At 50.4% G+C, this 26,202-nt stretch overlaps 2 protein-coding genes across 4 annotated transcripts in view; one reads left to right on the top strand and one right to left on the bottom strand.

Annotated features, from left to right (window-relative positions):
- The window catches only part of PLA2G2C (phospholipase A2 group IIC), a 91,250-nt gene that overhangs the window by 44,494 nt on the left and 20,554 nt on the right, over nt 1–26,202 (top strand). The window contains exon 1 of one of the 2 annotated variants that reach the window (XM_072828043.1): nt 25,395–25,596. The gene's annotated coding sequence lies outside the window, so the exon portion shown is untranslated. Of the gene's footprint in view, nt 25,597–25,752; nt 25,928–26,202 lie in introns of those variants that run through there. The other variant, XM_072828044.1, reaches the window with a different exon arrangement.
- UBXN10 (UBX domain protein 10) lies at nt 14,523–26,192 on the bottom strand. 2 transcript variants are annotated; one of them, XR_012031806.1, is made up of 3 exons: nt 26,045–26,192; nt 15,884–21,464; nt 14,523–14,908 (listed from the first exon to the last, which is right to left on the bottom strand). XR_012031806.1 is itself a non-coding variant. In XM_072828040.1 (2 exons), the coding sequence occupies exon 2, from the start codon at nt 21,447–21,449 to the stop codon at nt 20,595–20,597; it is 855 nt and encodes a 284-aa protein (XP_072684141.1). In that variant the 5' UTR covers nt 21,450–21,464; nt 26,045–26,192; the 3' UTR covers nt 15,412–20,594. The 2 variants fall into 2 exon arrangements, 1 of the variants encoding a protein (XP_072684141.1); XM_072828040.1 differs by lacking the exon at nt 14,523–14,908 and having other exon boundaries at nt 15,412–21,464.

A 26,202-nucleotide genomic window follows, 5' to 3' on the forward strand; every position in this document is an offset into this window, starting at 1 on the left:
TTTTTTAAAGATTTTATTTATTCACGAGACACAGAGAAAGCGCGAGCGAGGGAGAGAGAAAGGCAGAGGGAGAAGCAGGCCCCACGAAGGGAGCCCCACATGGGACTCGATCCCGGGTCTCCGGGATCACGACCTGAGCTGAAGGCGGCACTAAACCGCTGAGCCACCCAGGCTGCCCTACATTCGCCAGATATTGGAGAAATATTGGCAGGTGTCTAAAAAGAAGTACTCTGAAGAGTAGCATGAATTCTATGATTACAACGATACCAAAATAGCTACGTGTGTGGCCAGCCTCCAGGTGGGAATACGCACGGTGGTCATTTTATAGTGGTAAGATTACGAATTAATTTTTTATGAAATAGCTTTCCAATATAATATGGCCTTCAACTTAAAGAGAGAAGAACAAATAATTATTCTGTTATATCCCAAACATCACATTTTTAAAAAACCAATGGGAAAAGCATCCATGGTGTGCATCAGAAAGGGAAGCTTTGAAAATAACTCAAGAAAAGTCACTCTTTTTTTAAAAAAAGATTTTATTTATTTATTCATGAGAGGCAGAGAGAGATAGAGGCAGAGACACAGGTAGAGGGAGAAGCAGGCTCTACGCAGGGAGCCTGATGTGGGACTCGATCCCCGGTCTCTAGGATCAGGCCCTCCGCCAAAGGCAGGAGCTAAACCGCTGAGCCACCCAGGGATTCCCCCCCCCCACCCCCCGCTTTTTTAAAGATTTTATTTATTTATTCATGAGAGACACAGAGAAGAATAGTCACTCTTCATGGAAATTCTGACCTTTGAGCAGAGAACCTCAGAAAGGGGTTTTATAAAACTGAAACACATTTTTAGGGAAATACAGGATGCTTTTTAGGAGTCAATCGATCCTGGTCATCAAGGATTTGCTATTGATATAAAGCAAAACTAAGAATGCTCTAACTTAAAGAAAGAAAAATGACACAATGCCATAATGACATAAATGCCATAAATAAAACTATGTCTCTGTTTGTTCCTTCAGTTATAATATTTGCCCACATGCATGCACAAATTTAACATAACTGTAGACATATTCCCCCCATAAGAGACTGTAAGTATTTTTATGCAATATTGTATTGTTTTAGGTTTTTCTAAAAAGGATTTACTGGCTACATTTTAAACCGTGGTTATCCTGGAACATTTGTTGAAATAAGCTATTTGGTCTTCTCTTTTTAAAAAAATCAAAATTAGGGACGCCTTAGTGGCTCAGCAGTTGAGCATCTGCCTTCAGCTGGGGTCTTGATCCCTGGGTCCTGGGATCGAGTCCCGCATCGGGCCCCCCCGCAGGGAGCCTGCTTCTCCCTCTGCCTGTGTCTCTGCCTCTCTCTATGTGTCTCATGAAGAAATAAGTAAAATCTTTTTTTTAAATCAAGATTATAGTTGAAAGGAAAGAATGTCAGTCTTATCTTTGACTTAAAACAGACATGAGGGCAGGTGCTGGTCACAGGTGACCTGGACTCCCTCGGCTCAGGGACGAACTCCATGGCAGGGACTGTGTGGCCGAGGGCGTGCACCCTAAGCTTCTTGCGAATGCTCTAGAGCCTTTGAGCTGTGGGGCTGACATTCTAGGAAGCAGAGCCTCACGGGGAGGTCCAGCACAGAGCCTGCCCCAGAACCTGCCCTCATCCTGGTGAAAATGGGGTACACACGTGGCAACTCAAGGAGATGCGGTGGGGATCAGAGTCCAGGACTGGCCTCGCCTGCCCAACCCTACCCAGCACTTTATCCCTTTAAAACCAGATTGCTTTTTGAAATCTAAGCTCCTGACCAATTCCTGTTCTGCCCTGATTCAACCTGCAGAGTCCGATTGCACCATCTCTGCCTGGTCCTGGAAGAGCGGTAGCCCCACCCCGGCCTTCCCCTTCCCAGCCGGCCAAGTGGAACTGCTGAGCAAATGTCTTACCACCCCCAGGGCCTGGGCCGGGTCCTCCTGCCGCTGTTGGGGGCACAGTGCCATCTAGTGGAAAAAAAGAAGAAAAGCCCCCTCGGTTGCCTTTTTCTTTTTTTTTTTTTTTTGAAATTAGTGGAGCATCATTGAAATAGACCAAAGAAATCAGCTGCCCTCATTTGATATCAAAGAAGCATCGAGAACCAGAGAAGGATATGGACTTCCCGAATGTCACACAGGCAGCCAGAGGCAGCTTCGACGTTACGGATTGTCCGGGTGGACCCTTGGCTCCAGGCTCTTGGAGCTGCATGTACCACGGTAAAGAAACCTGAGGATGAAAGAGCTTCTGGTGTCTGTCGAGTGGCATTGGAGACCTCTGCTGGGGTGGAGGCGAACGTGGGCAGAGACCTCCGTTATTTACTGTCCTATAGAATGCCTGGGCCGCACTCTCTCGGCGACGGGTGCCAGGCCAGAGCAAAGTGAGTCATCCATTTGGCTGCACCCCCTCTTCCCTAAATCTACCCTGAAACTCTGCACAGGATAAGGCCGCGTCTATGATGTAGTGCTACGGAGCAGGAGCAGGAGATCTTGCAGGTTACCTATGTCCTGAGGGAAAAAGAGAAAGAAGTGTGGGCTTCCAGCCCCAGCCCTTCCCCTGCTCTTGCCCTGTCCGCTCTTTTGAGAGCCCAGGAAAAGGTTGGGCCTCTGGTCTCAAGCCTACTTCCCTCTCCTCCCTTCTAGAAATTCCCTGCAAGTCTAAGTTTCCAGGTGCCCAGGTGCACAGGCTACCCAGACCCCAGGAGAGGGATGGGGTGCAGGAGGGGACACCGCACCCCTGTTTCCTGTGCACTAGGGACTGCCTGACCTTGACTAAAGCAGATTGCCGCGAGGAACTGCATACCATGTGGGCTTCTCAGCCAGTCTCCAGCTAAAAGACATGTACACCGAGTAGGCTATTACCCACGATTGTGGAAAATGCACGCTGCATTATTCAGTGTCAGTGTGAGGGATGGAGGGAAAGGTGAACGCCAATGCCTAACTTCATTCCCCCAAAATAAAATCCTAAATGTTGACTCGAAACATATGGCTGTGCTTTGGGATAAATCTTAGTCTAGTTTCTCATGGAGATCCTAAAACAGCAAAAGGATTTCTTGACTGCACTCTCTTCCTTCTGAGTCTGGGCCTTCCCTTGACTCCTGGACCAGCAGCATTCCAGCAAGGAGCTCAAGCCCATCCCGCCCCGACCCGAAGGTTGCTGGCAGAGTCCTAAGGAGTGAATGTGAGTATGAAGAGTGTGCTGTTAACCTTTAAGGGTGCTCCTTTCATTTCATTTCTTCAAAGCTGATTAGAGCAGAGGAACTTTTAATGCTGCTTGCTTTTCTAACCCAGGGAGTCTGACTCAGGGACTTTTGTGGACTGGAATGCCCCAAACTGGCCAGGATCTGACATTCCTTCGGTGCCCAGAGCATTGGCTGAGTTCCAGGCAGTATCCCCTGGCCTGATTTACCCCAGGCTGAGTGTTCTGAGGTCTCCGGATGACGGAACAGCCTCCGGACGCCGAGTGCAGGAGGTCTGCTGCCTGGCCGCCCCCAAACAGAGCCCCCCACCCCCAGGGAGGTCCTGCTTCCACCTGCTTCTATCACCTCTCCACCATCAGTGTCTCCTGCCCTCCAAAATTCATTCTCCTCCAAAGCGCTTGGTTAAAACTGGGCTTTGTTGCCGCATCCAGGAATCTGTTGAGATGTAGAAGCATAGACAGCCCTGCTTTTCAGCCCAACACATCCCGGGGGAAGAGGCTATACAGAGGGTCTTCATGATGCAGATTGTATTTTCCCACAGGAATGGTTATAATTGGGGTGCATTGCTCACCAGAGTCCTGGCAGCGAACACATCACAGTGACATCGGGCAGCATGTCATAAAAGCCGACACGTCCCCAAACCTCTGTAATCATCTACCAGATGAAATCTAAGCCCTGACTAGCCTCTCTCTCTTGATTCCAGCAGGGCCTCGGCTCATTACTCAGTGTTCCTGAGCTGTCCCTCCCCAGCCGCACATGCTGGAGCCCCTTTCTTTCCTCTCCTGGCCTTGATCTTCGGGCCCCTAGTTGTGCCCCACGGGCCGGCTCATCTTTCTTCACTGAATCCCTTTAACTCAAAGGCCTTTGAACAATTCACAATTTCCTATGCCCTCCTCTCCCTCCGGCCCGGCAGGACGCGCACACACTGTGGCGGGCGGCCCTCCAGATGGTCACAACAGTGTCCCTCCTGGAGTTGTTGAATCTGGACGGTGATCAGCATGTAAACCAGGTTCCCACATAATGGCTTATAGGTCAGAGCCCTGAAACAGCCTGATACAGCCCAGATCTACGGTGTCTTAAGGTGAATAGGGCATTCGTTTATTCCAAAGATATGACTGATTTCTTTCTATATGCCAGGCATTTCCCAGGGCACTCGGAGCATAGCTGTGACTAAAACAGATAAAAACCCACACAGAGCTCTAGAGGGGAAGGCATAAGTGGCATTTGTCCCATGAGTAGAAAGACCATTGGCTCGGGAGTCAGGAAGGCTGAGGAGCTAGTCCAGATGCTTCTGCTAATCCGCCGAGTCCCTTCGTCCTCTCTGATCTAATCTCCTCATCTGGAGAATGGAAAGACCAGTCTCCATCCCCGGTAAGGACTTGCACCTGAGATTCTAAGAGCTCTTTGATTTGTGACCCTCCTTATACTGTAGAGTTTTTGGCTTCCCAGTCGAGAGAGTAGAGCTCCCCTGCCTCTCCTTGAGGCATTCATGCCAACTTCCCTCTCTGCCCCTTGCAGTTCCTTTCTGCTTTGATTGTTCTTTGGTCTTAAGAAAGCAGAGAACCTCTCCATCGAGTTAACTTGCCTGCCTTCCCTCTTACTCCCCCTGTGGTCTCCCTTCTCCATTACCATGTGGTCATAAACATTTTTCAAGAACGGTCAAACGACCCCATCTTCAAAGATGGTTTTTGTGAGTGCCTCTTTGGGGTCCCCATGATGCCTTTGGGGGTGTCTGTTCCCCAGAGCATGCTCAAGGAAGCCAGTGAACAGATCACAGGGAGGGATTCAGTACAGTTGGTGCAACAGAACCACTGGAAACCAATTAACAGCCTGGAAACCAGAGAAAGGATGGTGGCCAAAGAACAGGCACCCCGTGGTAAACAATTACCAGTGTGGGCAGGGACAGCAATGTAGGTCAGCTCTCAGCCAGGAAATAGTTGTACAAGTGCAAAATGTGAATCCCTTCTGGAAGCAGAATCTAGGTAAAGGTTTTCTTTCTATATTTGGGCAGATGACCACCTGGTTGCCTTGCGATTCCCCTAGGTTTCTGAGACAGCTGGTCTTGGCTTCCACCTCTCCTCCAAAACAAAATGGCTCACGGGCCTTCTAAACCTTGACCCTCTGTTGATGATCGAGAGAGAGGGTTAGATTTTGCTTTATAAACTAGGTCTGGGCAGGGTACCCATACTGCACCCCTATATTCTGAGAGCACTGGATGTTTTCTGGCATAGGGTGCGGTGGATCCTTTTTTGTTTGTTTTGGAGAGCCTGCCTTTCGGCCTCTACAGTGCTGTAAAGATTTGCCAGTTTTAGGTGAATATCCGGGGAACCCTGAAATTAACATCAACACCCCAGCTTTAAGGACTATTCCGGCAGGGATTTGGTCAAGCAGAAACAGGGGACTCTGGGGTTCAGATCCAGTTGGGAATAAAACCCAGTCCCGTAAGCTGTCTGGTGCTCACTTGCAGAGGCTCGGGTGGATAGGGTCCCTGTGACATTTAGCCTCCTAACTTGACGTGGGCACAGCTTTTACAGTGTACGACATGCTTCTGTATGTGCTCTCTCTTTGGTTCCTCAGACCCATTCTGGAAAGTGGGCAGAGCAAGTGTTGACAACATCCCCACTTTGTAGAGGAGGCTGAGATTCACAAAGGCTCCAGGCGTGTGTCTGCTGAGCTGGTACATGACAGTCAGGACTGGGGGGGGGGTCTCCCGGTACTGAGGCCAGGGGTCCTCCTACCAAACCGCAGGGTGTTGGGGTGTCTCCTGAAAGCCCAAGGTCAGGTGGGCAGTAGTACTTATGACTGCACATTTCTGCTATCTCTCTCTCTCTTTTTTTTAAGATTTTATTTATTTATTCATGAGAGACAGAGAGAGAGAGAGAGAGGCAGAGACAGAGGCATAGGGAGAAGCAGGCCCCACGCAGGGAGCCCGACGCAGGACTTGATCCTGGGTCTCCAGGATCACACCCTGGGCCGCAGGCGGTGCTAAACCACTGCACCAGTGGGGCTGTCCTCTGCTATCCCTGTTAACCTCCTTCTAGGCAATACTTCAGGTTTACCAGTAAGTCATGGAGGCTGATCTTCATACCCTACTTGGGAGAGGCGAGTGGCCTACTGATAGCGCTTTCCCTCAGAGGCCAGAGCCCCAGAACTCTGATGGGTGTTTTTCTCAGCAGTCCCTGACTCTGCTTCAAGACCAGAGAGGAAACAGTACCTCCTAAATATCCATGGCTTCCCAGGGAAGCCACAGTTGCCATATATCAAGGGCCCCAGAGGCTCTCCTCTGTGGTCCCCACTCTGGTGTAGCTTTGCCCTGAGACTGTTTTCCTCACGTGTCACCTTTGATCTAGAGATCAAGTGCAAACGTTGACCAAACCCCAAGATCCTCTCTTTCTCAGGCCCTACATGGGGCAGCTCTCTGGCATACAGCCCTAGAGATGGTTGGACTTTCTGCAACTTTGTTCATAGAGGAGCAAAGAAATGTTCTCCTTCCCCAACTTGGCAACACAACCCTCCACCCCTGAAGACACCTGCTAGCAGCGAGTCATGCAACATTTCTTAAAATGGTACACGATAAAGTTTGCAAAAGCAGTTGTTTCGAATCCTTCTGTTCCTAGTTAACTTTGCCAGCCGAGTCGTCTTCCCAAGTTAATAACAGTAGAATCCCACAGGGACTCATCTCCAACCAGTCATACTAGCTGTAGCTCACACCTGCCGCCTGCCCCCCCAACCCCCACCCCCAAGATCGTTCCGTGCGGTAAATGCTTGGCATGAACCAGTTTGCTTCCAAGCCGTTCTCTGGGGCCTCATTAGAGATGGGCAAATGTTAGGGGGCGAGGAATTCATTGTGCACCTGTAGAGCCTAATGTCTTTGGAAAGCCATGAATTGGGGAGCTTAACTAATGAGCGCACCATGAAAGCCACAGATCACCTAGTTCAGTGTTAGAGTCACCTCTCAGGTTGGGTAGAAATGAAAGTCCCCAAAGAAAGGCCACTCCATCAATTAATGAAGAGCTTTTATTTTTCAGGCTGATAAATATGCAGCAGATGTTTTGATAGACAAAGAGTGTTTACTAGAGGCCTTCAAAAAAAAAAAAAAAAAAGCCATGCTGATTTGTGGTTGGGATGAGAGAGGGTGGGGAGGAAGAGATTTCTCTACATGATGTACTCTGTTATCAAAACAGAGCAGCTGGTTGGGGATTTCAGGGTTCAGATGATTCTTCACTGCTTCTGCCTCTCTCTGCAGGGCCACTTCTGCTATTCTGGCTTTTGCTTACCCTTCTAGAGCCTGCCCTTAAGATTGTCATGAGGTTAAAGGAGAGAATCCCCAGAAAGCTGGTATTTTAGTGTCTGGCCTTGACGGTTTACGGGACTCATTGCCCGCGTTATTCATAATATTGGCAGCTGGGGAGACGTGTCCCTTCCTGGGAAGGGGGAAACAGGCAGAGGTCAGGGGGGATTGCTGCCCGCGGCTGCTGAAGATCTCGGCTGCACTTAGGCTCATCTTTACAGGCCGATTGGACCCGAGCGATAGTGGTGGAGCAGCCCGGGCTGCAGGGGCGCCGCTGGCCGGGGTCTGCTTCCACCGCAGCCCCGGACCTCCCCGGTGCACGCTGGCCATCCGCGTTGCCCTGAGACAGCGATGCTGGTCCACCAGCAGGACTGTAAATGCAAAAGCTCCGCTGCCCTTTATAGGGAACCTTAGCAACTGCCTAGTGGCTTGGAGTGAGGCCATGCTCATGCTGCCATGGCCTAAGCTCAGGCCTTCCAAACTCACGCTCCTGTTTCCAGTCTGTCTTACCCTCCGCTTGCCCTTCCTCCAGCCACCAAGAGGCCCGTCTAGAACCAGCTGCTGATCTGGGACATGATACACTCCTGTTTTAAAGGGCCGGCTGGCTCTCCTTTGCCTGGGGGGTGGGGGGGGAGTCCAGTCCACCCTCCTTAGAGAGGCACGCAGGGCCCTTTATAATCGCTCCACTGTCCCAGGAGGACTCTCCTCATTCCTGGCAGGGCAGGCCCTTCCTTGACTCCAAACTTCAGCACATGCTCTTCCCACTGCCTGGAGGCTGTTCCCTACCTGCTTCTCCTCCTTGGCAAACTCCTGTTTGGTCCCGCAAGACTCAGCTACAGGATGGGCCCCTCCGTGTGGCCTTTGCTGACTTCCTTGAGCAGAGGTCCCACACTCCTCTGGGAGCAGGACCCCCTGCCTGGTGAAGGCAAATATGTTTCTTATCGCTCAAGAGGTGGCACCAGTGCTTCCCACCACCCACACTTCTGCGCAGGGCTTGGGTGCTGCCGAATGGTGTGGAACCTGGCCGTGCAAGACGTTCTTTTTTTTTTCTCCTAATATATTCATGAGAGACACACAGAGAGATGCAGAGACACAGGCAGAGGGAGAAACAACCTTCATGCAGGGAGCCTGGACTCGAGCCCGGGACCCCAGGAGGCAGACGCTCAACCACTGAGCCACCCAGACGTCCCGGAAAACATCCTTCCAGATCTGGTGCTCTCAGTTTCGGCCTCCTTGGGAGACATCGTGAACCTCAGCACCAGAAATCATCCTAGATGTGGAAATGATGGAATTGATGAGATATTAAACGCCACTAATCATTGTTGTGATTACAAAAAGGAGAGACACCCAGAAGGGAATGGAAATGTTCTCTGAACTCCGGCAGGTGTTCCCAGCTGGGGGCGGGGGCAACGGTGTTTCTTCCTACACAGCCTGGAGCCTGGTGCCCTCCCTCCGGGGTCCCACCCCACCCCCCTGCCACCTCCGTCCTGGTGGTCACTGAGCATCGGCGACACCCACGTGCTGGCAAGGTCCCTCTTCCTTTCTGAAGCCCCACCTGCTTGGTCTGTACACAGGCCCGGATGATGTCTGCCTCAGAAGAGCGTCCTGAAGATGGGAGGAGGGTCTACCTGTGGAGTTCTTAGTAGACAGGAAACACGGTCCCATCCTCTGTCCCTTCCCCACTTCAGCTGGCAGTTCACCCCGTGCTCGGCAGCAGCCAGGGGAGAAAGTTCTCGGCCGTGACACAGAGAGGGGTCAGGCTAGAGGGGTGGCCGGGCCTTTGCTGCACACATCTGGTCAGTGCCCAAGTGTCCACCTGATTTAGTCCCCGGGGGCAGCTGGGCCTGTGACGGACTGCCCCCCTCTTCCAAGCAGCATGGCAGGTGGTGCTGTGGAGTGACAAGAGGGCCTGCAGGGAGGGACCCAGAGGGGGCATCAGAGGGGTCACCAGGTGCCGCATTCAGTTCTGGTGCTTCATGTGTCAACCTGTTCAGTTCTCACAACCTTGGGAGCTTCGTACACTAACTACTAAAAACACTGGGACACTGAGGCCCAGAGGGGCCAGGTGACCTGGCTGGCAGGTGGGAGGCCTAGGTTTGAGCCCGGGCGTCCTTGCCCCAAGGGCAAGTGCTTCGACACTCACCACCCGACGCGCAGAGCTCAGGTTGCCCCGACAGCTTGAGCAACTGTACGTGGCTCCTCTAGTTGAGGTAGAGGCAGCAGCTCCGAAGCCAGGGGACAGAAGATCCTCCCTGGAAGCTGGGGATGCCACTTCCTCTTGTACCTTCCTGTTGCCATCTTCAAGAGGCCCAAATCCAGTGGGCCAGAGCTGTGCCCTTGGGTGTGGGACGTCCATTCATGTATTCAATACATGTTTAGCAGCCAGGCAGGGGGTGCCCGGGGTACAACAAGCAAGGTCCCAGACCTTGTCCTGGGGTTGATTGGGAAAAGAGCTAATAAATAAATATGAAAAATTCAGGTAGTCCTAAAAAATGAAGAAGGGTCAAGGCAGGTGAATAAGGTAGAGATTGAACAGTACTGGGTTGGGGAGAGGTGGGGGGAACAAGCTGGGGCAGTGGGCAGATTATTCTGTATGGATCCTTCTGTATGGATTTTAAACTAAATATTTCCCAATTCTGTGATCTCCTTCAGGCTTAGAAAGTGTCACCTGTCTTGTACAGCAGCTGTACACACACACCCATACAGCTCCCTCTCCTGTCGTAGCGCCGGCCTAGGCATGAAATAGGGGACGACCTGTACCCAGGAGGTTCTGGAGCTTGGTCAGGCTGTCTGTGTGCCTCACTTGCTCACCTGGCCTCAGGTACAGATGGTGCAGGAACACAGTCCTATTCAGGCTGGGTCGCTGGCCGTGTTCAACAGCCATTATTGAACTCCACTGAACTCCAACCTCAGATTTGAAAAGTTTGCAGAAAGGAGCCTGATCGCACTTTCAGCCTGGCAGCAGTGCTTGCTTCTAGCAAAATCTCCAGTCACAAGTAATCAAGACCCAAGCCCTGGTGTGCTGTGGGGTCATAGAATTAAAACGGTCCTGAGAGATTGCCCAGCCTCTGTCTTCAGATAAGGAATGTGTAAACCACCACACTCCCCAGGGCCCATTTCTCTTCTTGGATAAATTCAAGGACAGAGGTCACAGGACGGGGGCATCCCCAATGTCATCAGGGTTATGCTCTGCCTCCGGTCGATTCCCTGAGCCCAGGTCACAGTATTTTCATTCAGAAACGGAGTCCCTGAAAGAGGCCCAAACAAAGGCCATTAGAGTATTTGACGATTTGTAAGGTGGTGGTCTCAGCTGCAGACTGGGCTTCTGTGCTTGTGAAAATGTAAAATATTTAGAGAACAGGAACCTACCTGTCTCCACATCCCTCCCTGCTAAGAATATATTATCTTGATTAAGGCGAGGAGAGACGTGTGCTGATCACGTGGCTGAGGACCAAGCAGAAGGGCTGAACTGATTTGCGTTGGCCATCTCTACACAGAGCACTTGTGAGGACACTGGAAATTCTTCCAAGTTCCCTGGGGACGGCATCGTTAGGGGACACGTCGCTGTGAACTGGCTGCAGGGCATGGCTGATCCAAATGACCCAAGTTAGCTTTACACCTTGGATGCAGGTGTTTTGTTTCATAACCAGGATCTTTAACGGTTTCATCCGGGGGAGGTTGGCACCTACCTTGCACGAGGCCCATTGCTGGGCACCCAGAGAACCATGAGGACGAATGAGTTGCAGGCTGTGGTCAAAGGGCTTCTGGGCCTGGAAAGAGAGGCCAGCTGTGTGCTGGTTCTAGGAGATTGATTGCTCCTCTATTGGTTGGTTCTCTCCTACTCATCCCTCCCTCTGAGCCTCTGCTCCCACATTTACTTTCAGGAACCTTCCCCCATCCTCTATCTGTGATTCCCTACCATCTTTTGACGTATTCACTAATTCCACAAGCACTTACTGAGCACCTGCTGAGCTCCAGGCACTGTTTAGACCATTGCACTAATCCCATGACGTTATAGGTTTCTGTGTATGACCTGCCTCCCCACGCTAGACAGTTGCTTCCAGGAGGCCAGTGAGCACACCTTCTCTTGCGCGTCCCCAGGGCCTGGCCCAAAGCAGCTGCGCAGTAAATGTCTGTGTAACAAACGAAGAGAGGAAGAGCAATGGTATTAGATGGGTGGTTACTGGAATAAAGACAAGCATTTGTGCATGTTTTTACAGATGTCAGACTTTCTCAATAAACAGTATGTCATCTGATTCTTTGCAACAGCCCCTTGGGAAACAGTTGTTTGCATCGGTTGGTGGGAAGATTTTTGATGCCAGTCCCATGCTCTCTGGACTGCACATAGGATTATTTCTTCTGTGAGAACCTGAAAGGGGAAGAATGAGCCGGGGCAGCTCAGAGCAGGGAGGGATGGCTTCCCTCAGAAGCTGGGGCAGCTCCTGACTAATGGAGGGGGGTCGATCCCCTGAGAAGGAAGCCCCAAGGGTAATTTGAGAGCAAGCCTGCCCCGAGAGGCAGGTTCAGAGGCCAGTCACTGGTCTGGCTTGTTGAGACTGAGATGAATAGACTCAGAGATGGTAAGTGTTAGTAGGGACCTTGACATGACCTAGCTTTGCTCAGCAGTTCTGAACCTGGCTGACACTTAGCGTTCTCTGGGCGAGGGAGATGGTTCCTAAACTCATGGTTCCTAGCCTCCAACCCCAGAGACCTTAATTCAGAAGATCTGGAGCAGATTTTTTTTAAAAAACTTTCCTGGCCCATCTTTAAAACCTATTATTCAATTTTTGCCCATCGAACACAGTCTTAGAGTTCAAAAGCCATTTAGGGGCATTTCAAGCCATGCTGAGTCAGAGGTTTGTTGGTGACTGTCTGCATTTTCCCCAGCGCTTGTCTGCCAGCTGCACCCTCTCCTGCTCTACCGGACACACTCTTCCATCTGAAAATGAAAGGATGGTTTCTGGGGTCGACTGTGGGGAATTATTTGAACAGCGTAGCACAGCCTGAACACCCAGGACCCAGACCAAGAGCATTCCAGTAAGTCCCAGGGGTGTCGCCTCAGTGGCCCCTCTCCAGTGTAAATGGTAGTGGAGTCAAATGCTCTCTGTAGGGTGCACAGTTTCCCTGCGCTCCCAGCCTGGTCATTGCCTCCGTCTGCTTGTCCCACGACTCTTGCCCTCTTTTAAAACCCAAATTCAAAGGCATCAGGAGACAGTGGCTTGGTAGCCCAGGTCCTCAGACTGAATGCTCATGGCTTTGACCAGTGAAGTTGAGCATTCAGATATTCTTCTGAGACCATTTGTTGTAAGTCAGTAAGACTATTTTGCACCACTATTGTATTTTGTTGGTTTTAAACTATTGCCAAATGAACAAAAAGACTAGTATAGTATTACCACATATGTTTTGTTTTTGTTTTTTTGCATGAGTCTTCCCACTAAATTGGAAACTCTTGAGAGCAAATACCTGTCTGATTGATCTTTATGCCCCAAGTCCAGGGCATGTACGTGATTAGTTTGTTGGCTCAGTGAAAAGATAATGTATTTAACTAATATTTGATTCCGAAAAATCCAACATACGTAGAGTTCAGTTCAAGACTACATGTATTTTGAAAAGTGTAATACTTGTATCAGATAGAATGCGTAGATCAATTAATATATTGAGGACAAAGAAATTTATTTCTGAGCCCACCATCAGTCCCTGCTTGCCTTAGCTTTAACTAAAATAAAGTGCCCCGGGTTATGAAAGCAAAGTCACTGCACTGTGTTTTTTATTTTGACGTTAAAAATATGTTGAAAGACATGTAAGATTTTTAATATTTGAATATTAATATTCAATAGCAAAGATGTGCAAAATTATTTTTAGCCAACAAAAGGAATATTATATCCAAAGCAGTAGTCTCCAAGTTGTTGGTAATGTAATAAACTTGAGGTCCTTTCTATATAATCCTTCGAAAAGCAGAGCAAAATCCACAAGGTGTTTTTTTTAGATAATTTGACATACCAGTCCTATGTCTGGGAATTGTCCTAAAGAAATCATTCAAAAGATACAAAAAGCTACATAGATGTAGCTTCAAGCATTGACTTTTTTTTTTAAGATTTTATTTGAGAGTGAGGGAGAGAGGGAGCAGGAGCAGGGGCAGAGGCAGAGGCAGAGGGTGAGGGAGAAGCAGACTCCCCGTTGAGCAGGGAGCCTAATGTGGGGCTCCATCCCAGGACCCCGGGATCATGACCTGAGCCAAAGATAGATGTGTAACTGACTGAGCCACGCAGGTGCCCCCAAGCATAGACTTCTATAGCAAAACCTGGAAACATAGAAATGTTCCATAAAAGGGAAATAGCTTAAGAAATTATAGTACATCAACATGTTGAAATATTAGTCAACCTTTAAATAATTATGAAGACTGGAGAAATTTGGAAAAAGAATCTAAAATCACAGTGTTTGTTAGGATTGCAAATGTTAAATGCATGCATGCCTACTGGCAAGTGAGTAAAGTGCAAAATGAATTTAATCTTTAAGAAAGAAACAACATATGTCAAAATATTAATAACCATGATCTCTGACTGAAAGGATTATGGGTGATTTTTATTTTTATTTTTATTTTTTTTAAGATTGTTTTTTTTTAATTTTTATTTATTTATGATAGTCACAGAGAGAGAGAGAGAGAGAGAGAGAGAGGCAGAGACGCAGGCAGAGGGAGAAGCAGGCTCCATGCACCGGGAGCCCGATGTGGGATTCAATCCTGGGTCTCCAGGATTGTGCCCTAGGCCAAAGGCAGGCGCCAAACCGCTGCGCCACCCAGGGATCCCTGATTTTTAGTTTCCTCTTCCATCTTCTCTATATTTTCTAAGTTTTCCATCAAAAAAAAAAAAAAGGTGTGTGTTTTGTCTTAGAGACAAAGTGCAATGGATCCTCTAAGAGTGAGCCTCTCCTGCCTGTTGATTGATTGATGATGATGATGATGCATATTATGGGTTAGCATTTACTTTAATACTGTTTTTACAATAAAACTCAGTACTACTTTTTTAAAGATTTATTTGAGAAAGAGAGAGACAGGGAACGAATGGGAGGGGCAGAGGGAAAGGGAGAGAGAGAGAATCTCAAGACTCTGAGTTGAGTGCGGAGCCTGATGTGGGGATCGGCCTCATGACCCTGAGATCACAACCTGAGCCAAACCAAGAGTTGGATGCTTCTTAACCGACTGAGCCATCCAGGTGCCCAAAAAGTAAGTACTACTTTTTTTAAAAAGTAAAGAGATGATATGCCCAGGAGCTGACCCAGCTTCTCATGACATCTGTGGGTACCACTGGGATCTTCATCTCTTGCTTGGATGACAAAAGTCATAACTTCTTCTTGGGATTCCATCTGCTACCTCTGCCTGTTCTCACCGCAGCATCCAGATCGCTAATTTGGACATACAAGTTAGGTACTGACTCCTCTGCTCAGCACCCTGCAGTGGCTCCCCATTTCACCCAGTGACAGTGCCTGGAAGATCCCGGTGATCTATTCCCCGTGCCATGTCTGAAGGCTCTGCCCTCCCTCACTCCAGCTACCCTGCCTGGGACCCTTCCCCTACGAGACTGGATGTACTCACTCCTTAGGACCTCTGCATCCCCACTGCCAGGAATGGGCTTCCCCCACACCTCTCCTACCCTCTTTCTCTCACCTCCTTCAAATTCTCTGCCCAGATGCTACTTTGTCAATTAGGTCGGCCTGGACCACCATGTGATGTCCCATCCTCTACCACACTCCCCCCCACCCCGTGGTCTCCAGATCTCCCTTTCCCTGCTCTGTTTTTCTGTTTTCCATCACCTGTATCCCCTTCAACCACACTGTATTGTTTATTACGTTCATTGTTCTTTTTCTGTATCCCCACATTAGAATGTAACCTGCATACGGACAGGGACTTTTGCTCTGCTCTGTTCATTGATAGACTTAATAGGTACCTGGCATATAGGTTCTTAGGATATACTTGTTGAATGAAATTATTACAGATGATTTGAATAAGATGAAGCCTTGTTGGGAGCTCCAGGAAGAAGGCAAAGAGCAAGCTGAGGCCCAGGCTGGGTTGGGGGGACTAATCAACCCTCTACAGAGTCTAGATCCAGAGGCTTTGGGGACATGGTATATTTGAAGTCTGGTCTAGGGGGACATCTAGTTCCAAAGCTAGATGCAAGGCTGGAGTCGGGGCAGCAGGTCATTCCCATGAGTTTGTTGGACACAAACTGGGCAGTAGAGTTGCTGCATTCGCAGCATCCTCCCAACTGGGCAGTAGAGTTGCTGTATTCGCCCATGGTTTGTCCGCAAGTGGCTGGCCACTCTGGTTCCACAGAGGGCAGGGTCTAGAGCTGACCTGGGGTGCCTGTCAGTGGTACTCACCGACCAGAGCAGGCCTCCATCTCCCTCGCGGGACAGATGCCAGAAGGTGCTGTTCTCAGCCGGTCACAAAAAGGACCAAGGCCTTACTGCACAGATCTCCTCATTGTAAAAAAAACAAAAACAAAAACAAAACAAAACAAAAAAACAGGTGGGCATGAAAATCATGAAATTTGGAAGCTTTGTTAATTAGGTCAAAGGACACTGGTTTTATTTGCCCTCCCAAGAAGAAATGCATCCCCAGTCAGCTGCTGGATTTGAATGAACAGAATGGAGGCAGGCAGGAGCGGGAGAGGTAAACGATGTGTCATTTCACTGGAACCAGGTAGATTAAGTAACCTTGGCCCGTAAGCATGCCCCGAGAGTTTGATGGTAATTGATTTTCAGCGAAATAGTGACATTTTTAGTTGCATCTCTTCTCAAAGAGCAATGAATGGCATAGGAATTCTCTGTACACTTTTTCCAAAAAAAGGGCACTTCCTTCCTTTCATGCCCTTCCTTCCTTCCTTCCTTCCTTCCTTCCTTCCTTCCTTCCTTCCTTCCTATGAACATTGCTTCTGGTCAGTGCTTCTCCCTGCCCACCATGTGTTTGTTGCTGACATGTTTGCTCATTTTTGAAGGAACAGTCCATTATGGTGACGTCCACTTGGGTAAATCCCAACTTGTCAAAACTATCTTGCCTCTTTTCTCCCTCGAGGCTTAATAGACAATGTGTCCAGAATTTGACACCTCTCACGATATCTATGGCTGCTGTTCTGGCCCAAATTGGCACCATCTCTACCCTGGTCACTGTCAAGGGCCACAGCTGGTTTTCCATCTACCACACTGACCCCTCCAGTCTACTCTCAACACAACAGCCAGAGTGCTCCCGGCCGAGCACAGCAGTCCTTCTGATCGAGGCCTGCCTAACCACACCCATGGATGGTTGTCTATCAGTGGCTCAACTTCCTGGGACAGGATTCAAGTGTGTCCGAAAATACCTCCAGAGACTTGACCTTCCCCATAAATTGTTCAGGAGCACCGCCACTTCCTGCACAGTTTGAAGGTAGGGAACACAGAGGTGTGTCAGAAAGGGCTGCCAGACACTGCCCTAATCAGAAAAGATTACGCCAGTGTAGACGCAGAACACCCAATTTTATTTTTATAATGTGAGTTATTGTCTTGTGTGTTTGTGAGTCACTGAGGGTCGGCTCCGCTTGGATGTTGCCAACGCCTCCGCAGTGGCCTCTGACCTTTGTGGGTTTGGGTTGGTTCTGACTCGAGGCGAGGGTGAGCGGGCTCCAAACTTTGCACTTGATGGTGGTGTGTTACTCATTGCACTGGGGAGACAGATATTCCTGCTGGCTTCTCAGACTGATTACAAAGTAAGGCTAAGGTGGAATCATCTAGTTTTCTTTGCAATTCTATTGAAAAGGTAGGACAGTAGATCCTCTTACCCTATGAAAGGCTCATCGAAACTACACCTCATGCTACGGGAAACCACACACCCTTTTATCTCAACTTATTAAAACACTGTGTAAAGCGAAACTTTGTACCTCTCGGGGCAGCATGGCTTTATTTGACACTAGAAACCCACTTGAAATAGTGGTAAGAGCATGGACCAAAGTGAAGCAGCTCAGCTCCTGGAGCGCCTACGTTTGTAATGCATGATGGGGAGAGAGATCTGACAATGGACTTGAAGGCTTTTAATTATAATGGAAACTTCAAGACTTGTCTACGTTTCTTTGTTTGTGGAGTATTTTCTGCAGGTTCTCTGGAGTGACAGTCACGTTCACCTGCATCTCTTCATCAGGACTGCCCTGGCTTGCCGGCTGTTGGCTGGATCCCCAGGTACTTTCAGGGCAAGGACTGTTGTGTTAAAACCACCTGCCATCTGTTGGTGAAAATTTTTTGGATTCTAAATGATGAGTCACTTATTTCTCCTGCTGTTCCTTCTGCTGCCAGGACTAATTTACCTCTTGGACTGTAACAGGGGATATGCTGGGAAAACTGGTCTTGAAGCTTTGTCCTATGCAAAGTTCACATCCCTAAAGACCATGCTTCCCGGTGCCATCACTGGAAAGGTGGACTTGCCTTTGCATTTCCACAAGACGGCGAGGAGACAGCAACAGTGTATCTGACCCTCACTCCAGGGTCCTTCACGGATAAAGCTACCTCCACCAACTTCAGTCGCCTTGAGGTTGAGAGTCCCAAAGCAGTTCCACATTTCCTTGCCAATGCCAGTCACCTGTGAGTGACACAGGAAAGATCCTCAGTGGCCACTGGTTCAATGAATGAGGTCTGTGACTACAGAGTGGTCACCCAAGGCCACCAGGAGTAGTGTGCTGGGCCCAGGTTAGCCCATCAGGCCAGGGTGGCCATGTGGCAGTGCCACCTGTAGAGCCACCCCTCTGAAATTCTGATGGAGCTGTTCTTGCCAACCTCTGAAGGAGAGTACTTGGAATGATTTTTAGGAGGAATTCAGGAGACTCTTGCCATACGGAGCTCGGTGCTATCATAAAACCTGAAAGCAAGATCTGTGGGAAGGGTGGGAGCGGGGAGCCTGGGGACGAGCACTTGGATTTAACAGCGCAGCCAAGTGCTTTTCCCAAGAGGTCAATGGGCCCCTCTGTCCGCTAGAGCACGGTGGCTGGAGTCCTGCGCTAAAATAGAAGGCGTGCTTCTCCACTGACTCAGCTTCACGCAAATCAATTTTTATTGTTTCACCATCCTTTTGTCCAAAAGAAGTTTATTAAGGTGGCTCAAGTCTAGTTCTGGTCACGTGTCCTAAGATACCCTAAAATATTTCTATGTTTCATGCCTTCCACATTTTTTGCCACCCCCAAATCCCAAGCTAAATAGCAGCAGCAAAGCCCTAAGTGCAGAAGATTCTAGCTCCCTGGAGCATGCTCCGTTTCACTGAAGTTTTCTACAGATTTCCTGCCTGAAGAGATTACCGAGTCCCAGGTGGGTGGGATTTTATTCTTACCACAGAGTAGGTGTGATTTTGCAGGAGGCTCTTCCTCCAGCCTCCTAGATCAGAGGCAGATATGTGCCTGAGTCCTGGGTGGGAGGTAAACCTCCTGTACTGTGAGTACCGGGCTCGAGCCTCCCGTCCCCTCTGACATGGTCGCTGGTTGGGAGAGGTGGCCAGTTGCGTGGGCCTGCCTGAGGCCCTGCAAGCCCCAGCTGACCTTTGCAACCGAGATGGTATTAGGAAATTTTACCACACATTCCGAAATAGCCCACTCTCGAGTGATCTGGGTGGTGTGGGATGCGGGTAGGACAAGGCGAGCCTTCTTTAGAGGAGATGAAGTTGGCATTAATCTCGGTGGCTGAGTATAAATTTGCTGGAAGTAACATTTCCAGCCACATTCCTTATCTAGGTACAAGATGCACTTGCTGCTGAGGCTGTCACGCCGATAGGCTTCTAGAACGCCTGCCTTCCCTGTGTACTCAGGAGCAGAGAGAGGCGCATCGGTACTCGGGGCTTTGGGATGGCTGAGATCTTGAGGGATCAGTTTCCCTAATCTGGATGGCGATTTGGCTATAACGAGGATCCAGATGAGAGGTGGGACTCTCGCTGAACTCCCGATACAAGAGAACTTTGGCAAATTGTCCACGTCACCACTTCAGAGTTGGAAAACCAAACAGGCTAAGGCATTCAGATGTACTTCGTGCCCATCAGACACTTGGGCACACGGTCTCTCAGTACGGGGCGCAGCCAAGTGATGCCCAACAGAGGCACCCTTGGTCTCGGGAGGTTCTGAAATCACAGAACAGGGACACTGGTGTCCTCACACCAGGGAGTCTCTGTTTGAAGGAGGTGAGACGCTGAAACCATGTGTCCACACCCAGATAGGCCAAGGGGGGCCTCCGGTGCAAACTGGTACAGACTTGTAGGTTTGGGCGGTTCAAAATCAAAAAGATTCCATTAGTGACAAAAGCAAAGGAAATCAGATTCCACTGGTTTTTCTCAGTTTGGGAAGAATGTTGCATGCAGAGAGTAGCTACCGATATTTGCAAACCTACTTATTCTCTATCTAAGAGTAGCTACTTGGCTAATCCACGATTGCAGAAGCAATTTACTTTCTCGCTCTCAGACTATTTCAGAAATGTTGATGTGTTGGGGGATTTGTATTAGCAAAAGACCTGTTCTCTCCTCTGAAGCCACATCACACAAACAGTAATCCCCAAGAAACTCTAGCCACCCGATGCCAGCAAAGGGGGCTGCTTCTAAGATAGTGTCAACTGCCTGTTTCTTAAAGATGCTTGCGAGAAATACAAATGCCAGTCCGACATTTCCTGAGCCCTGGTTATTTACCAGACTAGAATCCTCTCTGGGAAGTGTTTAATCCTGCATCAAATACAGAAAGGCAAACCATTGGCTTCAAGAGAGCGAGGGTTCGTTGTAAAAGCAAGCAGATGCTCCCGAAAGGACCCAGCTCTGGGGAAAGGAGGAGGCCTGGTCACGGCGGTTTCAGGAACAGCCCGGGTACCTCGCCAGTTCGCCCCAGTGCTGGAGGGACTTTAACAATTGGAGGAGAACCTTCTCAATACGCTTGGCGCACGTGCAGATTTCACTCCTTCAGAGGAGGTGCTGTGAGGACGAGTCCCAAGAATCACAGGCGCACCAGGTTCGCAGGGCACTGGGTACCGAGCTGCCCGGAAGGCCACAGCACCCAAGCGTGCTCCTTACTCCGAGACCCAGGACTCCAGCTGGGTGGCTGTGGACTCAGGGCTCCCTGTCCTCTTCTTCCTGTGAGATGCCCAGCACCGACTTGTGGGGGATTTTGCACTCCTGCAGAGATCTGCTAAGGTCAGAGAAACGTCTCCTGGGCACCTCCATGGTCTCGACGCTGCAGTGGTGGTAGGTGGCCTGGTTGTTGCGCTCGGCCACAGCAACCACGGTCTGTAAGGCGTCAGTGGGCCGGAAATGGTGAACGAACCTTCGGCCCGACGGGGATCTGATGGCCAGCAGCAGCCTCGCCTCTCCGTCTGATGGCTCCTCCAGGTCTCGGGCCCTGGATGACATCTGTCTCCTGGTTCGGACGATGACTGTCCTCTCTGGGGAACAAGCTCGAACTCTGGAGTCTTCTTCGCTTGCCTTCATGGTGCCCGTCTCCTCCCGGTAGAGAGCCTGGATGCTGCTCAGCTGCAGCGAGCCGGCCTTTGTGGCCACTGCGTCCACAGAGCCCTCCTCCAGGGTCTTCCTGTTGATGGAAGGGAGGACTCGGTATTTATTGAGGGAGGAGGAAGCGCCCATGGGCACCTGCTGCAGCAGCTCGGGGATCTCGTCGGGCGCTCCCTGGTTTGGAGACCTGGGTGCGCAGGCTCCGGGTCTCTGGCTGCTTGGCGACTCACAGGGGACGGCCGGGGGCAGGGTGGCCGGCGCGCGCGGAGAGCACAGCTGGGCGCCCTGCGGACCCTGTGGTTTGTGTGGACGCGGCCGCGGCCGGCCCTTGGCGGACTTGGGCCTTGGGACGTGCATCTTTGCCGAGTCGGGCCGCCAGGCGAAGCCGTCAGCGGCTGGGCTGCCAACGGGGCTGCGTTCGGGGGCCGCTATGTTCACAGGGGCTTCTGTGGCCATTGCTCCTCAAGACCCCTAAGGAAGCGGAGGAAAGACAAGCCGCGGGTTAAACTTCCTGGGACTCTGGCCTCCAAGCCCTTCACCCCCAGGTGCCGGAATTAGTGCCAACCGGCATGGAGTTAGGTGTTTCTCTCTGGATTTCGAGCATGGGGAGAGGGGCACCTGCTGCCGTTTATTCCTTCGCTCGTTCATTCATTTCAATCACTTGGAAAAAAATCAGTGAACCAAGACCGAGGAAAGACAGGTGTTGAGTCCACAATGAGAAATTATTGCCATGAGGAAATAAAGTGAGAGTGACTGGCGGGGGGTGGGGGGGCTCATTCTTATTCTTATGGGGTGGGGGGCTTTAAACTGAGAGACCAAAGGAATGAGAAGCAACAAGCCATGTGACAATCTAGGGCAGGGGCTGGCTAACTTTTTCTGGGCATGTTTTCAGCTTTGGAAGCCACATGATCTCTGGTCCAATGATTCAGCCCTGCCCTTGCAGCCACTGACCCGGTTCCCCTCGCCGCCCCCAGGCCTTACCTGACTCTTCCTGTCTACCTACACTTTAATCTTACTTTGTTTTCCTTCCTCCTGTCTTTTCTTTCAACCTTGGTAGGTGGCTCTGCACAAATCACTCCATGTAAAAAAATCCCTCCACCACCCTAACTTTGTCACCAGGGGGATGGGAAAGGGGAGGGGGGCACTGTTGAAAATTGGCCCCTTGGCCAGAACTCACAGGGAGGTATGCAGGTTCTAGATGAGGGGCCAGCAAACCTTTTCTGTAAATGGCCAGATAGCCCATATTTACAGTTTTGACAGCCATAGGGTCTGTCACAACTCCACAAGTCTGCCATTGGAGGGTGACAGCCGCCATAGACAGTAGGTAAACGAATGGGTGTGGCTGTGTTCCCATAAAGCTTCATTTATGGACACTGAAATCTGAATTTCATACAATTTTCATGTGGCACAAAATATTCCTCTTCTTTTTTTTCACCCATTTAAAAGTATAAAACCTATTCTTAGCCCACAAGCCACATAAAACTGGCAGCAGGCCACATGTACCAAACTGTGTCTTAGACCAACTCCATAGGGGACTCTGGACACGTGCTGATTCTACAGATGTATGAGCCAGAAGGGCAGAGCAATTGCCCCATGGTCACAAAGCCAGCTATCAGCACAGCCTGAACTAGAACCTGGGTCTTGTGACACCAGGTCCTATTCTGGAGGACCTAGGCTTCACCTTCTGTCTTCCCGGCTACCTGGTGAACACTTTGAGGGCCTCTTTAGGTGGGTCTCCTACGCTAAGGGTGCTCATGAGTGCTAGCAAAATCCCACAGAAGCCCCGTGTTCCCAAGCTCGGTAGGGGCGTGGGCATTTCTCTACTCAGGCCAGAATTGCCAGATCAGGTCTCCTTCTCCCTCCTCACCACCTTGGTGACCCCTTCATTAACAAGGCTACCACCACCACCACCCCCCCAAGGCCCTGGTTACATCCTTCCCAGGACACTGTGGGGAGGGGGGATGTCTAGGGCTCCCCTCCTCCCTTGGAATCCTGACCACCACTGCACTGCTGCTTTCTGCCCATAGGTTGACCAGGTCTCTCCCCGCCCTCTAGAGACCTTCTGGTAACTTCTCAGTGCGTCACCATCCCCAAGAAGTAGCATATTTGAGTACAAAGGAACCAGGACCTGGTGTCCCAAGTCTGGGGTTCTGTTTCAGGCTCTGCAGAGAGTTAGCTGTGCTACCATGGGACCATCATTCTACCTTTCTGATACATCTCTTTCCCCATCTATAGAATTAGCCATATGACCTTGGAGACATTATTTAAATACCTCTAGCATCAGTCCCTTTATCCGCAACAGGATGGTAGTAATATGAAATAATGTAACCAGGGCTATAAGTTCCAGGCTTGGCTTAAGAAAAGGTAAGGTGCTTTTGCTTTTGTTTTTGGTTTTCTGTTTGTTTAGCGCTTTCTATCACTTTATGTCCAAAAGTCTTACCTGTTGCTGCAGAGCATTTTCCCCAGGAGAGGGAAAAAGTGGTTCTACTCCTAGTCACCTCTAACCAGCTGGGCTTATTTTGGGACGTTCACCTGCCCTGCCCACTGCACAGAAACGCCGGAAGGCTGATTTTAATGAGCTACAGCCTCTGAACTTGCCTCAAAAATGCAAAATAATGCTTTTCTAATAACGCTTTCTAATTCCACACTTTCATTGCATCCTCACCTCAAACTGACTCCACGCTACCTTTGTCACACAATCCTGAACAATGTAATGCCAGCCCTGCAGCTTTCCATTCTAACATTACCGTTCGACATTACCGTTCGGTGCCTCTCACCCATCTTGCCAAATTTTAGAAAGTATCCTCTCCCTCTCCATTAAGACCAGACCCAAACAAAACACAGTCTTCCCCTATATCCCCGAGGCACTAGCCAGTTCAAAAGCTGTCCTCCATTTCTTAAAAGCCTCTGTGTTCGCTCCACCCTGTCCACAGACGGGGTCTTTCCACACTCCCATCTTCCACTTCTCGCTAGGCTTTCACACCCAGTCTGGCTGCTGGGAGTTCAGGAACCTTCTCCTTGGCATGAAAAAAGCCTGCCCATCTCCTTGTTAATTTAATCTATTTTCTGATCAACTGTGAAAAACGTGGTTTCTTCCCTGTTGGTTTAGTTCTAAAGTCTTTCCCTTGCAATTAAGCAGCTCTGCACTTTAACTCAGGATGACACAAGAAGGTCATAATTGTCCAACTGTTCTGCCAAAGATAAGCTCAACTCGGGAACCAGCTCCCCTTCTCGGCTCACCCTCCCCGCCTCAAGGAATGGCTATTAATTTGCCACAGCTTCTACAGAATTATCACAGACTTGGCTTCTAACTCCCACACATGCCTCGGGAAGGTTTAACTGTCAGTAAGTTTGGTAACTTAGAAACCTCTTCCTTAACAACTTTGATGAGGAAAGTCATGTGTTCTTGCAGGCTCTCTGCTGGATTATTTTTAACAGTAAAACTTGAGTATGTGCATGCACTTTCTATACCTTTTGGTACTATATAATTATCCATGTTCAGGGGGTGTCATATTCAAGACACCCTGGTCATAAGATAACATGACTGCGAGCTATCTCAGAGAGAGAGAGAGAAAAAAAAAAAAAAAACCTCAATTATGACTAATTCCTATAAGCCCACTCATGGTTATTTAGAGACTAACACCTCCTTCAGGTAAAACCATTCCATCGAACCTGCTTTCATAACCCACTGCCTCCTCCCGAGCTCGGGGACCATCTGTTACATGGAGGGAGCACCAGCTCTCCCCAGCATCTATCCCATGGAGAGGGGAAGCAGGGGAAACAGGTGTTTGGGGACCCTGGGCCAACAGTGCCTCTGCAGCCACACCTTGGGTCCCCGAACCCTGCCCATCCCGCCCCTGGGGCCAGGAAGACTCACGCAGAGCCCATCATTATCCCGGCTCAGCTCGTTTCCCCACCTCTAGGCCTGGCAATCGCTCAACCACAAAGTGATTTGACAAGACCTAGGTGTAGGCATCCATCAAGCTGCCAGCTGATTAGGCAAGTGGCCTGTTTACTTAAACAGAATAGCTGCACCCCAGAGGCTTGCTAGCAGTCAGGAAACAAACATTGGTAACTGTTTCCAGGGAACTGCCAAAAGGGCAGGCACCCATTCCTTAAGATTACTCACCCAATCAACTGGAAAGGGAGAACATGTGACAGGAAAGGCTGAGGCCATCCTCCTGCTTTCCTAAGGAGCCCCCCCCCACCCGCCCCTCAGCACAGGGTCAGACCACCCTCATCCACTCACAGCCCAAATCTAAACCCACGGTAAACGCAGTAAAATACACCCACCCACGTACCATCTGCTGATGTATACCGAGGATGCATACATTTGAATTGGTCTTTTAAAAATGTTTATCAGTTAATACTATCCCCTGCCAATCCCCACCCCGCCCCCCTGGTGAGGCTGTCAGGATGAAAGGCATGAAAGGCACTCAGAAGAATCAACAGGAGATGGTAGTTGGCCTGAGCAGGAGAAAACTTTGGTACCATTCCCAGTTCTACCCCCGACTAAATGAGTAGAATGCACTGTCCCACGCAGAGTGCCACGTTTCAAAGGGGGAGTGGAGAAATTGGACCGCAAGCCATCAAGTGATCAAAGGTTTGGAAAAGGCAGTGGGGACGGTTGCAGGAGCAGCGTGGGGAGGGGCAGGTGGAGGAGGATAGCTGCAGACGATCTTCCAAGTGCCCGCAGGCCCCTCTAGACCGAAAGGGGCTGGAACAGCAGAAGCAGGCATTTGGGGGAGGGGCAGGAGGGGACGTCTAGAAAGTGAGAGGCGCCCAGGTGAAAGAGCACGGGTCTGGGGGAGCTCCGGTCTGGTCTGGTTCGGGCCTCTCGGTGTGCGGGACGGCCTCTGGTCCCCGCGGGTCGGTGTCCCCGTCCAGGCCCCGGGGCTTCCGCGGAGCCCGGGAGCTGCCCCATTCCTGCAACGGTGAGCTGGGCCGGGCCTGCGTGGCCCCGGGAGTGGCCGCTTCTCCCCGGGCCCGTCCTGTCCCCGGGGCGTCGCCCTGGCCGTGACCCTGGCGGTGGCCGTGGCCGGCGCGCTCACCTGCCGCTGCTCCATCCTTGCTCCATCCGCCGCGGTCCGCCGGCTCCAGCCGCTGGTAAACAGCCCGCGTCTCCCGGGCAACGCGCCCGAGGGGGCCACGTGCTTCCTTCTGGGCCGCCCAGCCCGGCCCTGGGGCGAGCAGGTGGGGAGGGGGGCTC

Source organism: Canis lupus, chromosome 5 (genome assembly GCF_048164855.1).
Source record: "Canis lupus baileyi chromosome 5, mCanLup2.hap1, whole genome shotgun sequence".
Lineage (NCBI taxonomy): Eukaryota > Metazoa > Chordata > Mammalia > Carnivora > Canidae > Canis > Canis lupus.